General features: G+C 51.5%; 2 protein-coding genes across 3 annotated transcripts in view; one reads left to right on the top strand and one right to left on the bottom strand.

Moving 5' to 3' along the window:
• Positions 1-3,634, top strand: part of WNT3 (Wnt family member 3) — a 43,651-nt gene extending 40,017 nt beyond the window's left edge. The window contains exons 4-5 of the mRNA XM_027667909.1: positions 1,625-1,890; positions 3,155-3,634. Of these exons, the coding sequence (XP_027523710.1) occupies positions 1,625-1,890; positions 3,155-3,634 (746 nt within the window). The remainder of the gene's footprint in view (positions 1-1,624; positions 1,891-3,154) is intronic.
• A 3,697-nt stretch (positions 3,635-7,331) lies between these two features.
• NSF (N-ethylmaleimide sensitive factor, vesicle fusing ATPase) overlaps positions 7,332-12,778 on the bottom strand; it is a 71,453-nt gene continuing 66,006 nt past the window's right edge. Inside the window, exons 20-21 of one of the 2 annotated variants that reach the window (XM_027667883.1) lie at positions 9,395-9,450; positions 7,332-9,014 (exon numbers count right to left, since the gene is read on the bottom strand). In XM_027667883.1, the coding sequence (XP_027523684.1) occupies positions 8,999-9,014; positions 9,395-9,450 (72 nt within the window). In that variant the 3' untranslated portion in view covers positions 7,332-8,998. The remainder of the gene's footprint in view (positions 9,015-9,394; positions 9,451-12,778) is intronic. The other variant, XM_027667882.1, reaches the window with a different exon arrangement.

Genomic DNA, 12,778 nt, shown 5'->3' with positions numbered 1-12,778 from the left:
GGATTCCTGGAAAGAGGAATCACTCCAGAGATGGGCAGCCAGGCTGGGGACTGTCATGGAAAACATTTTACAAAAAGATTTAACAAAAATGGCTCTTTGAGCATGGGAAAATGGCAGTTTTGCTCCGTACAAGAACCATGGAGTAAACTCAGGGGCCATTAAAGATGCTTGAAGGTGAAAGTCAATGTGAGCACAGGAACAAGGGATGTTGCTTGGCTGGGCTTCAATCCAGGTTAAAAATCCAAGTTCTCCAGCGTCCTGCTTTCAAACCAGGGGAAGAGCCATCAGACAGCACCAGTGAAAAGACCAGCTCAGTTCAGAGCATGTCACAGCTTCTCCAACAACATCCTGGAGGGTTAACTCACCAAGATAATGCAGGAAAATGCAGGAAATACCCTTTCAGTTTGACTGTGTTTTGTCCGCTTATGGACAGAGGTCAGGACTCCCAAACCCAGGACAATAAATTCACAGAACTCACAGTAGGAAAATGCCTCCCAGGTAACACAAACTGCTGGGGACATCCCCGGGGGCACTGTCACTGCTGCTGTCCCGAGTCCAGGTCAGGGCCCCATGGAATGTCCAGGGAAGGGGATGGCTTGAAGGTCACCCTGCCATGGCCACAGGTGGAAGAGGGGATGGACTGGGATGCTCCAGCTCAGCAAACCCTCTGTACCCTCTTCATCTTTGTGTGGATTTTCTGTTTTGTCCCCACCACCTGCCCAGGTCTTTCTGTCCTGCTGGGACATTTCCTCTCTCTCAGCACAGGGATCCCCCACACTCCCATTCCCAGCCCCCATCCACCCAGGAATCCTGGGCACTGTATTTCACCCTTCCTTCAGCTTTCAGCACCTTTCAGGGCTTTCTTCAGCTTTGCTCCTTTGGGCCAAAATTCATTCACTGCAACTGTTCCCTGGAGCCTGGCAATGGTTCCAAAGAGCCTTGAGTTTCATCTGCTTCCTGAGAGGAAAGTCCTGTTATCAAACCTGTGCAGAGCCAGGAGTTGGACTCCATGATCCCTGTGGGTCCCTTCCAACCCAGCATGTTTTGTGACTCTGATTTCCTCCAGGGTTGCTCAGTAACTGGTGAGCAACTTCACGGGCATCTGGAAGTTGGGTTTTATTATTTATTATTTATTTATCTCCACTAAAGGACAAGTCACATGTTGTTTATGTGACACGTTTAACAGGAATGACCAGCTCTTGGGCTTTGTGCTGCCACAGTCTGCCCTGAATGATCTAAAACCTTTCTCAATGCCAATGAGTTTTGTCACCTCCCCTTGGACTAACCCTTGGCATGGAGCCCCTCCCTGGGTTCCAGGAACTCTCTTCTGAGGCCCCTCAAGCTCCCACTGATGTTTAGTTCACCCCTCAGCCCCTGTGCCAGATCAAATCCTGCACCAGCTCTATCTGGGAGAACCCCAAAGCTGGAATCCCACCAAAGCTGGAATCCCACTCCTCTCCCTCCTCCTCCTCCTGCAAGGGCCATTCTGGCAGCACCCGCTCCAGAAAACATTCCTTAAAATATCCATAAATTAACTTTTGGCTTTCCAGTGGGGTTTAGAAGCCGCTGAGGGAGGTTGGGAAGAACAAGGCTGCCTGCTAACCCCCGGCCTGTGTGTTGGCAGCCACCCGCGAGTCGGCCTTCGTGCACGCCATCGCCTCGGCCGGCGTGGCCTTCGCCGTCACCCGCTCCTGCGCCGAGGGCACCTCCACCATCTGCGGCTGCGACTCCCACCACAAGGGGCCCCCCGGGGACGGCTGGAAGTGGGGGGGGTGCAGCGAGGACGCCGATTTCGGGGTGTTGGTGTCCCGGGAGTTCGCGGACGCGCGGGAGAACCGCCCGGATGCGCGCTCGGCCATGAACAGGCACAACAACGAGGCCGGGAGGACGGTGAGTGCCCGGGCAGGGGGGGTGTCCGTGTCTGCAGGGATGGCACAGGGGGCCTCCTCCTGGTGCCACAGGACTGCAGTAATGCCCAGGCTGAGGCTTCCTAAGGTTGTTTCCCAGGGCCCAGCATTTCCACTCTCTCCAAACAGATTCACACTCCATCCAAACATGCCTTGCTTGCAGCACACACAAAGAATCATGGAATGGTTTGGGTTGGAAGGGACCTTAAAGACCATCCAGTGCCACCCCCTGCCGTGGGCAGGGACACCTTCCACCAGCCCAGGTTGCTCCAAGCCCCATCCAACCTGGCCTTGGACACTTCCAGGGATGGGGCAGCCACAGCTTCTCTGGGCAACCTCAGAACATCTTCCAAGGCCATGTGTACAAACACAACTCAGCCAGGAGAGACCCCAGGTCAGCAGCAGATCAAGAGGATTTTCCTCCCAAGATCCTCCTTTCTACATGTTGCCTGTTATAACATTGTCCCAGTGATGCCCTGGAGTAGATGATGGTTCTCACTTCCTTCTAACTCAAATATTCTAGTCTCGTCTAGCCTAGTCTATTATTTCTATTTCTATTCCACTCCATTCCATTCCTGCTGTCAGCAGGTACCTGAGCTCTGCCTGCTCTGGGTCATTTGCAAACTCAGTCAGACCTTTCCAACAGTGCTTGAAGCAAACACTGACATGGCTTTTCCACACCACAGCAGGCAGAGGTGGAAGGGTAGAAGGCTGACGGCTTCTGGTACAAAAAACCCCACCAAACTGCAGTAATTTTAGCAGAAGTCAGTGATTATTTTGCTCCACACAGAGGAGGTTTCCAGGAAAGAGATTTATGTCCATAGATTCAGAATTTCATTATGTTCTAGTGCAAACTGTCAGACGTGGGCCATAAAGGAAGGGTCATCAGCAAAGAGAGGACAAAGGGATCAGTTTCCATCCACGAGGGTCAGAGACACCATCCAACCCCCACTTCTCTGGGCTCTGACTGTGCACACACACAGGACAGGGGGACCCCAGTGAAAAAAACAGACCTTGGGATTAGATTAGACTAGAATAGATTAGATTGGGTGGATGATTAGAGCAGCTGCCCACCTCATGCTTTTCTAGTGTGACACCTGTCTGGAGATGTTTCTGGCCACCACAACTCATTCCCAATCGGCCCACACTTCCCAGACCAAGCTCAGAGCAGCCATTTAAACCCAGGTGGCAAAGGCAGGGGATGGAAAGCAAACCCAGCTGCTGATCCTCATTCTCTCCCCCCACAGACCATCCTGGACCACATGCACCTGAAGTGCAAGTGCCACGGGCTGTCGGGGAGCTGTGAGGTGAAGACCTGCTGGTGGGCCCAGCCCGATTTCCGGGCCATCGGGGACTTCCTGAAGGATAAATACGACAGCGCCTCGGAGATGGTGGTGGAAAAGCACCGGGAATCCCGGGGCTGGGTGGAAACTCTCAGGGCCAAGTACGCGCTTTTCAAGCCGCCCACGGAGCGGGACCTGGTCTACTATGAGAACTCGCCCAACTTCTGCGAGCCCAACCCCGAGACGGGCTCCTTTGGGACCAGGGACAGGACCTGCAATGTCACCTCCCACGGCATCGACGGCTGTGACCTGCTGTGCTGCGGCCGCGGCCACAACACCCGGACTGAGAAGCGCAAGGAGAAGTGTCACTGCATCTTCCACTGGTGCTGCTACGTGAGCTGCCAGGAGTGCACCCGCGTCTACGATGTCCACACCTGCAAGTAGGCCCAGGGAGGTGTCCACTCGTGGAGGTGCCCCAGGGCAGGGCCCAGGGGTGCAGCCCCCGTGGCCTCACACTGCAGAGGACGGCACAGAACTGCTGGTGGCCCCAGCCCCTCACCCGGGTCAGGGCTGGCCTGGTGCTGCAGCTCGGTGGATCTGTGACTGCTGTTCCCAGGGGACAGGCAGGGACGGGGGAGCCCAAGCCAGGCCTGGCCATGGCAGGCAGAGCTGCCACAGCACACCCTGAGCTCTGTCCTAGGCCAGAGGTCCTGCCTGTGCAGACACCAGTACAGGGGTCAGGTGGAAATGGGTTTTACACAGTGAGAGCTGAGCAGACACAGCTCCCCCACTGCTGTTCTGGGCTTGGCAGATGTGGTGGGGAAGAGGGAAGGAGGCAAATCCTCACACCAGCCCAGCTCCCTCCTGCCTGCTCCAAGGAGACAATGCTGGAGAACCAAACCTGTCTGAGCACACAGAGCCCACGGGTGGTCTCTCCTTCCCTCTCCCCTCTGATCTCCCTGCTCCCCACAGCCCCACATCTCCTACAGTCCCCTGGGGAGGATGGCAGGAAGGCAGAGCCCAGAGCTGATCCTCCAGCACGTGGCCCAGGACAAGGGGAGGGCACAGGGCACTGCTGGCACCTCTCACAGGGGACACAGCCCATCCCAGTGCCCAGGTGGATCTCAAGGATCTGGGATCCACCAGATCCACATCTATTGACTAAGTATTCCCTGACATGACTTTATATCCCAGAGGGAGCTCAGGGATGCCCCTGGGGACAGGTGACCTGCCAGGTGAGCTGCTGCTCCAGCTCTGGACATCAGTGACTCTGGGGAGACAGAGGCCACGGAGAGAGGGAATGTCTGTCCCAGGCCTCCCCATCAGACACGTGTGGTCCAACCACTGCACCCAGCAAGAGAGAGGTGAGGGAGACAGGGAAGGGAGAGCTGTATCCCACAGCACAACCCCCGGCAGACCCTCCCCTTCCCACAGGATCTGCTGAGCTGTCAGTTGTCCATGAAGGCCCCACCAAGCACAGAGGCTCCAAACCATCAGCAGGGATTTGGGCCCCACCTCAGTGCAGGAGAACCAAGGTTTGTCCCACCACTGCTCCCCAGGCCCCCTCCCCTCTCTGAGCACACTCCTCACTCTGGGCTCACCTTTTCAGGGGGTAACTGACCCTGCAAATCCAAAAAACAAGACTCCCTCTGTCCTGGGGAGCTCCAGGACCAACAGCCCTGTTCGAAGGCACTGCTGACACAGCAGTGATTCCACAGGGAATCGTGGCCAGCCCATCCCAGCTGTGGCTGCTGCTCCACTCCCTCCTTTCTCCAAGGGAAGGAGCAGCACAAAGAGCAATAAAGGGGTGAGGGACCCTCCCAGGGGGCACAGAGAGGACCCAGCCCTCACACCTGTGTGGGGACAACCAGAGCAAAATTCCAGGTCCTTCCTGGGCAGAGTGAGAGGAGCTCCTGGACTCACATGGCCAGAGGAGCCTCCACTTCCAAAAAATAAAATCACAGAGAGCTCAAAAGCCCTCCCCACTCAGAGCCAAGCCGTCCTCTGATATGCATCTATTTAAAGTATATATTAAATTCCATGTCTGGAAAGACTCCCAGTACCTGACTTTAAACAAAATCCCCCTTTTGTTTGTTTTTTAATCAAGAAAAGGTATTTAATATTAAATAGAACATTTATTGCCTTGTAATTATTTTACTGTAGCCAGGTATTCTAGCACTGAATGGAAGATCTTTTTCCATCAATCTGCTGTATCCAAAGTTTTGTATAAAGTTGTAGAGGTCGTTTTTTTTTTATTTTATATTCAGAAAATTTCTCTTTTTATAAGCATTATTTATTATACAATGTATATACTTGAGTTAACTAAGATTATATATTATATAAATATATATATTTGGAGAAAAATATATTTCAACTTGCATTTTTTTTGTGGTACACCATTAAAGAGAAGGTATAAAAAATCAAAAATATGCACTTGCCAGCTTGTGTGGTTTGGGTCCTTCAGGTCCTGCTGAAGTGGTGGGTCGTTATCCAGCTGCTTATGGGCAGTGGTTTGGGTTGGAAGGGACCTTAAAGACCATCTAGTTCTTACACCCCACCATGGACAGGGATATGAATGCAAGACCATGGCAAAATGTAGCCAACAAAGGAGATTTTATAGCTGAATGCTGAGCTTTGGGTTTAGAAGTGTCATGAGCTGTGTGCACAACACAGCACAAAATCATGGAAACATTAGGGTTGGAAAAGACCTTTAAGATCAAGTCCAACTGTTCCCCCAGCACTGCCAAGGCCACCACTGACCCGTGTCCCCAAGTGCCACATCCACAGGGCTTTTCAATCCCTCCAGGGACAGGGACTTCACCCCTGTCCTGGGCAGCTGTGCCAGGGCTGGACAGCCCTTTCCATGAAGGGATTTTCCCAATATCCAGCCTGACCCTCCCCTGGCACAGCTTGAGGCCATTTCCTCTCATCCTGTCCCTTGTTCCTTGGGAGCAGAGCCCGAATCCCCCCGGCTCCCCCCTCCTGTCAGGGAGTTGTAAAGAGACAGAAGATTAAATTAGTCTTAATGGATTAAAACAGGTTTTAGACTTCATACACTCCCCCATGTGCCCCTAGGCTGTCACTGAATCATCTTCCAGTGGTTTGGACAGACCAAGATCCAAATTTCCTCACATAAAAACATCTCCTCTCCTGTCCAGGAATAATTTGTGGGTGTTTCTGCAGAGTCACCCCCGTGCTAACCATGTTTTTAAGTGCACATGGTTTTCCACAGCACTGGCCTCAAACACACCTGTCTGAGGTGTGGTAAAAGCAAACATAAAATCCCTGTGTTCTTACCCTGCTCCCCAGTTTGCACACAAAGCCATCCCAGCTGCCTGGGCCATGTGCATGGACAGTGCCCACACCGGTGTCTCTGCCCCACGGCACCAGCAATGCCACCAGTCACCCCCCAACAAACATCCTGACACACCAGAGAACCAAAAACCCTGACCCAGGGAGGGTTCTGGGCCTCACAGCTCTGGGGTTGGAGCTCTCTGTGTCTGCCCACCTCCACCACACAGCATCCTCCCAAACCCATCCCAGCACCTGGAAATAATCTGTCCCTGGTTAAACAACTCCATTTCAGAGACATTTCTGGAAGGTTCAAGATGAAACAGGGTAAGGAATGGGATGAAGAACTTGGCCCTTACTGTTGAAAGCAATATTGTTTATATCTTACATGTTTAAGGCCTGTGCCAGGCAGAGCCCCAGAGAACACGCCAGTGGTGCGGAGGTGCTCCAGGAGCCCTTCCCTTGTGCCACCTGCAGGAAACAGCTCGGATGGAGATCCTGGAATAGGCTGGACTAGGTGGGATGTCACACCCAGCAGGTCACCATGGTTTTCCAACAGAAACTTCTCCAAGTGTGACACAGCCACCTCACACACACACAGACACAGGGACATCCATGGGGCTCCTCAGCTTTGCAGGGCCCAGAAAGCTCCAGAATGGGCTGGACCAGAGACCTCTCAGCCAATTCCTTGGAGACCACGGGGGGTCACTCTGTCCAGGACAGGGGTAAATTCAATCCATCCACTTGTAGGCACCCCCTAAGCACCCCCTGGCCAGCAGCACCTGGGAACAGCTCTGCTCCTCACACGCCTCAGCTCAACCAGCAGCAGACACAGACAGCAGCCAGGGCATCACAAGGAGTTGTGCTTTTTATTGAATCCACTGAATGTGCAATTAAACCAGATATTTATTCATCAATATAGTTCTGGACAAAGACATGGTAAGGTTTACAGCGTTTACTCTGAAATATAAGTTACTGTGTGCTGCTGTCACCCAGACTGGCAGAGGGGAGGGAGGAACAAATAAATCCACAAGGTCATACACAAAATGAGAGGGAACAGCCAGCACTGGGACTCACAAGGGCATCACAACACATCAGCACTGCCAGAGAACAGAGGGGGGTGGCTGGAACACCCCCACTGCTGTGAGCACACACTGAGGACAACAGTACCTGCACCTTGGGTCTGGAAGGATGTGGAGCATCTCCTTCCCTGGACACCACTCTGGTACCACTGCAAGCCCTTGCAGGGGCTCTGGGCAAGTTTAGGAAGCTACACTGACTCATATCTGATAAATGGCTTTGATTTCATGCCCCACCACACTGAGGTATGTGCCATGAACATTACTGAAGGAGCAGAGCCCCAGAACCAGGGGAGCCTCACGCAGCCACTGGCAGCACCCCAGTGAGGCCACGTGGCCATTGGGAAGGACCATGGAGCAAAGTTTGATACATTCCTTTATTTCAGTGCAAAAACATGGCAATGCACATCTCGTGCACCTGCAGAGCTTGGCTTCCTCTCTGTGTCCAAGGAGGAATTTCAACCTTTGGTAGCATGGCATGGAAATGGGATGTGAGGCTGGAGGACACCAAAGCTGCCACCTACATGAGCTCAGGAAGAGCTGGAGGCTGGAACCAGCGTCTCTAAAACTGTTGTTGAATTAACAACAAGCTTTTGATGCCTTAAATACTGGATTTGGAAATTTCCTCTACTCTGATCAACATCTCCCTGCCCTCTTCCCGTCCCCAGTGCCGCTGGCAGTGTCTCATGGGGCCCCAAAATACCTGGATATAAATAAAGCAGGTGCAACATCCAGGCAGTCCTGGAGCTGGACTGCTGTGGGCACTGCCTGTGGGGTGTGGGTCTGGCTCAGAGTTCAGTGAGGGATGGGATGACACCACAAGAAAGCCTCCACCTGACCAGGATATGACAGAGCAGTGCTGCAGTGTCCCTTCACCAGACTGGCAGGTTTATTAGGAGTCAGGATCTCTTTGCACTGCAGGAATGCTGGACACAAGTGAGCATTGGCTTCAAACTCCCAGGACATTCCCCCATGCTCAAATCAAAGGATGCAGCCTGGCTGCACAGAGACAGAAGCACAGTGTTCTAGGAGACACTTCCACATGACATCAGAATATTAAAGACAAAGAATAAAGATACTGTATTGCACTAAACATGCAGACTCCACATGGGGCTCTGGGAAATGGGGAGCATTTCACTTTGTCCAGTGTGTTGAGCACAGAAGAGTAAAGATCCCAGTGTATTTTCTCCAGGTTGGTCGCTTTTCCAGCTGTTGATCTTGCACTTGGTCCACCTTCAGTCTAGGGTAGGAACTCTTGCAAAAGAAGCCAAATCCATCAGGAAAGCATCATGCACATGTATAAAGCATCAAGCACACACTGGAACCCACTCACATGTAGCCAGGATAGATAGTGGTGTGAGCTGCCCCAGCACAGGCACTGCCCTACATGTATTAGAAAGTCATTCTCTAGGAGATGCCACTGTCCCACTGGGCTCAACTACTCCCTGTGGCACCTACAGGGAAAGAGTAGGACATCCTTCTCTCAGACAGGAGACACAAGAAATCAAAGTTCCAGATTTCAGACAAACAGCTGGATTTTAACTCGAGGAGAACCTCTTCTGATTTACTTCAGTTAATTGTGGCCCAGTATCTCATGGAAACTTTAAATCAAGGGTGAATTAAGACAGGCAGAGAATTCAGACATGCAAGTTCTCAGCTCCTTCACACCTCCCCCCTCCCAAAGTGCTGTAAGAACGGATCTGACACAGCTCTGAAAAGACAGAGGGGCCAACAATGAGAGCAGATACCCCAGCACTGCAGGTTCCCCTCAGAGATGCTCATTTCTGAGCAGAAAAGGGAATTTTAAACAATGCTTTAAACTAAAAGTACTTACGTTCCTTCTTCTCTCAGCAGAGCCAAGAACTTTTTCACTCGATACTCAGGATCCATCTAAACACCAAACAAACAGGTCCCATCAGTGCTGGGGCACGGGATTGTTGGTCCTCTCATGGAAGGACTCTAGGGAAGTCTTCTCTAGATTTGCACCAAAATATACACTGAGTGAGGACTATAAACATTTGGACACCAGAGACTGTTGGTTCTCAGAATCTTTGTGTTGTATTGTAACAGTTCCTGTGTCCCAGAAACTCCAACCTGTGTCCCATCTGCAATCTGCACTGACATCCTGGATCTTTAACACACGGGGACAATACAGGAGATTCATTCTGGAAACATCCAGTACATGGGTCTGGGAAGCTGACTGGTTGTGAGATCCCCAGCTCTGTCACCCACTTGGCAATAAACAGGCAAGTCTCTACTAAAAAATAAAACTGGGACTTCTCCCTGGAGGAGGGAAGCAAAGTGTCACCTGTGCCCTGACCTCCCACCAGAGAGGCCAAGCACAGGCTTCACAACTCCCCCACCAGGTTTGCCATCCCCAGAGGAAAATTTCTTCTGATTCCAGGTGTGAAGAAGCCATCCATTTAAACCCCTGACTGCTGCAATGGAGGGGAGAAAACAAATGCTAACCCAGCTCAGGAGAAAATAAATCCTAACCCAACATCAGCTTCCCCAGCGATGCAGGCAGGGGACAGAGCCAGGGAGAATTTCTGCTTTGTGCTAAGAAAAGCCTGAAAATGTAAAACTTCCCAGTGCTGTGAGATGTGTCAGCAAGGCCAGGACCTCACTGCCAACTGCTGAGCTACTTTTAGATCAGAAAAATAAATTCACTGAAACAAGAAGATTTAAAGGAACTTGCTGAGGCTCTCTGAGTTATTCAGGTGGGTTTAACATGCAAAGGAAGGCTGGTGATGGTCAGGTCCTGGCAGAGATGAAAGGCCACCCCCCACCTGACACAGTGCTTGGAATGTGGAATTCCCAGGGACTGAGGGGACTGTGGCACCACAGAGCTGGTGACCACAGAGGGTGTCTGCAGTGTCCCTCTGGCCTAAATCTTCTCCACAATCTCTCCCAGTTGACATCAGGCTACAAGGGAAAGCTCATCTGTCACTACACCAGTTCTCCCATTTCTAGGTGTGGATGTGGCACTTGGGGACATGGCTCAGTGGTGGCCTTGGCAGTGCTGGGGGAACAGTTGGACTCGAGGATCTCAGAGGGCTTTTCCAACCTCAAGGATTCTGTGATTCCATCAGAAAGGCTGGAGGCACCCTGAACACTGGTTACCTGGATGTCCCCTTCCTCTGGGGGCATTCACAGGTTCAATCCCCCCTACAAGACTCAGCATGTTCTGTTAAAAACCCAACATGACCCAACACAGCTCTGTAAAAACAAATATCTTCTTTTCATCCTTAGAAAAACTGTACTAAAGCCACCAGCTGAAATTCAAACTTGCCAAGGCCAGAGTTCTGCTTCCCACATTGAAGATGCTGAAGTGGCCATGGCAAGACACTGTGTCCATGACCTGCACCGACTCCTGGGGAGGAACAGCACTTTCCTGCAGACACAGCACCTTGTCCAAAAGACTAAAGCAGGCAGCTGAAAGGTCACAAAGACCCCAACTGGACCAAACTGCTTATTAACAATGCAGGCACAAACCCCAGAGGCTGATCTGCCTGGGAAGGAGTCAGTGGAGTGCAGAGGAAGCAGATTCCAGATGCTTGGACAGACCCTCTGGTGCCCTGTGAAAGGGGAAATGCTGCTGCCAAAGTGGGTGGGACATTTTCTGGACCACCACAGGGACTGACCCTGTGACAGAGCTCACACAGGTGAAAGGACATGGATGCTCCTTCCTGGGCAATGCAGCACCCCCAGGACATGCCCAGGAGCCCTCAGGAAACAAAGGAACTGAAGGGACTTTGTTAACCTTCAGTCCAGGGAAGGAGATCCTGCACTAAGCTGTGACATTCCTGCTGGGAGTGCAGTGCTCCTGAAAACCTGCCATAAACCCCAAACTTTCAGCATGTCCAGGTAGAGCATTTGCTTTAAAGTAAATTAGGCAACATTACAGGATGATCTTTCAAAACAAGTTCCCATCCCAGTTAAGATACATAAAACACAAACAGCTTAGATTAAGTTTTATTTATGCTGATTAAGTTTTGTTTATGCTAAACAGAAGTTAACAAATCAGGAAACCCTGGAGGTGCCAAAAGGGGCTTTCTGGAACACTGCCTGGCTCATCCAGGTTCCTGCTCCAAGAATGAGAGAGCCCTTGGGTTTGGGAGTGCTGCCAGCAAGGTCCAAGAGCAACGCCAGGCAGGGAAGGGACACAGGAGGAACCAGATCTGGAAAGAGCAGGGGTCCATCAGCACCCAGGGCAGGGGGAAGGCACCCAGAGCCTGTGAGGGGCCCTGTGCTGCAGCCAGGGCCACTCCAAACTAAACTCCTCTGTATTCACGGGAAATCCTGTGTGTATCCATGGATCAAAGGTCTCCATTTGAAAAATAACATCATCAGGACACTCAGTGTACACAGGATGGCCAAACATGGGACACTAAACACGAGCAGCTGGACATTAAAGAAGGGCAGGAACAGCAGTAAACAGAGTCTGAGGGGAATGAAGCTGCCAGAAAGTGTGGGGTTACACAGTTCATAAACGTCCCACCCAAGGCACCAGAGCAGAGCAGGCACACCAAGAAAGGATTTTGATACTGAGGGCCTGGTTCAGTGTGATTTTAGTCTGAAACAGTCTGGAAGTCATTGACCAGCTTAGGAATCCCTACAGAGAGCACAGGGTGGGTTCACTGCTCTAACAGAACAAAACCCACCGTCAAATTCAGAGAAAGACATCATATGCACATTTTTTAAAAAGAATTCATTCACCATGGCATCTAATCAGCTGAATTCTGAGAAATTTCATCCATCAGTTGGAATTTTTAAGAGATTTCAGATTCAAATTTCTTTCTAAAAAGCTGTGCTCCAGCTCAGTGAAAGAAGGAACCAGTCCTGGACTGGTGCAATTGTGCTTTCCTGTAACACCCAGGCAGATCAGAGCTCCCTGTGGGTTCCAGTGCACTCAGCCCAGTGCTGTGTGTGCAGGGAGAGCCTGCCCTGCTCTCCTGTATTTAGAGCAGTTCAGCAGATGGAGTCATGGAAACACCTCAGACCTTTTGGAGCAGAACTGGTTCATATTTAGCTCCCATATGCTGTTGCCTCTGCTATTACACAACCACCTGCACTGGGTGTAACAGCACAAACCACCTTCCTGCCAACCCTCCACAGCAAAGGGGACCATCAGTGGCTCTGTGGGCAGGGGCAGCAATTCATGGGACAATTGTCAGTGCATCACAAAGGGCAGACCCACAGCTCTGTCTGTCTTCTC

This window comes from Corapipo altera, unplaced genomic scaffold (assembly GCF_003945725.1).
Source record: "Corapipo altera isolate COAL_440 unplaced genomic scaffold, ASM394572v1 174, whole genome shotgun sequence".
NCBI classification, from domain to species: domain Eukaryota; kingdom Metazoa; phylum Chordata; class Aves; order Passeriformes; family Pipridae; genus Corapipo; species Corapipo altera.
The sequence above is the reverse complement of the archived record's forward strand: the minus strand, read 5'-3'. Positions and strand labels throughout refer to the sequence as shown.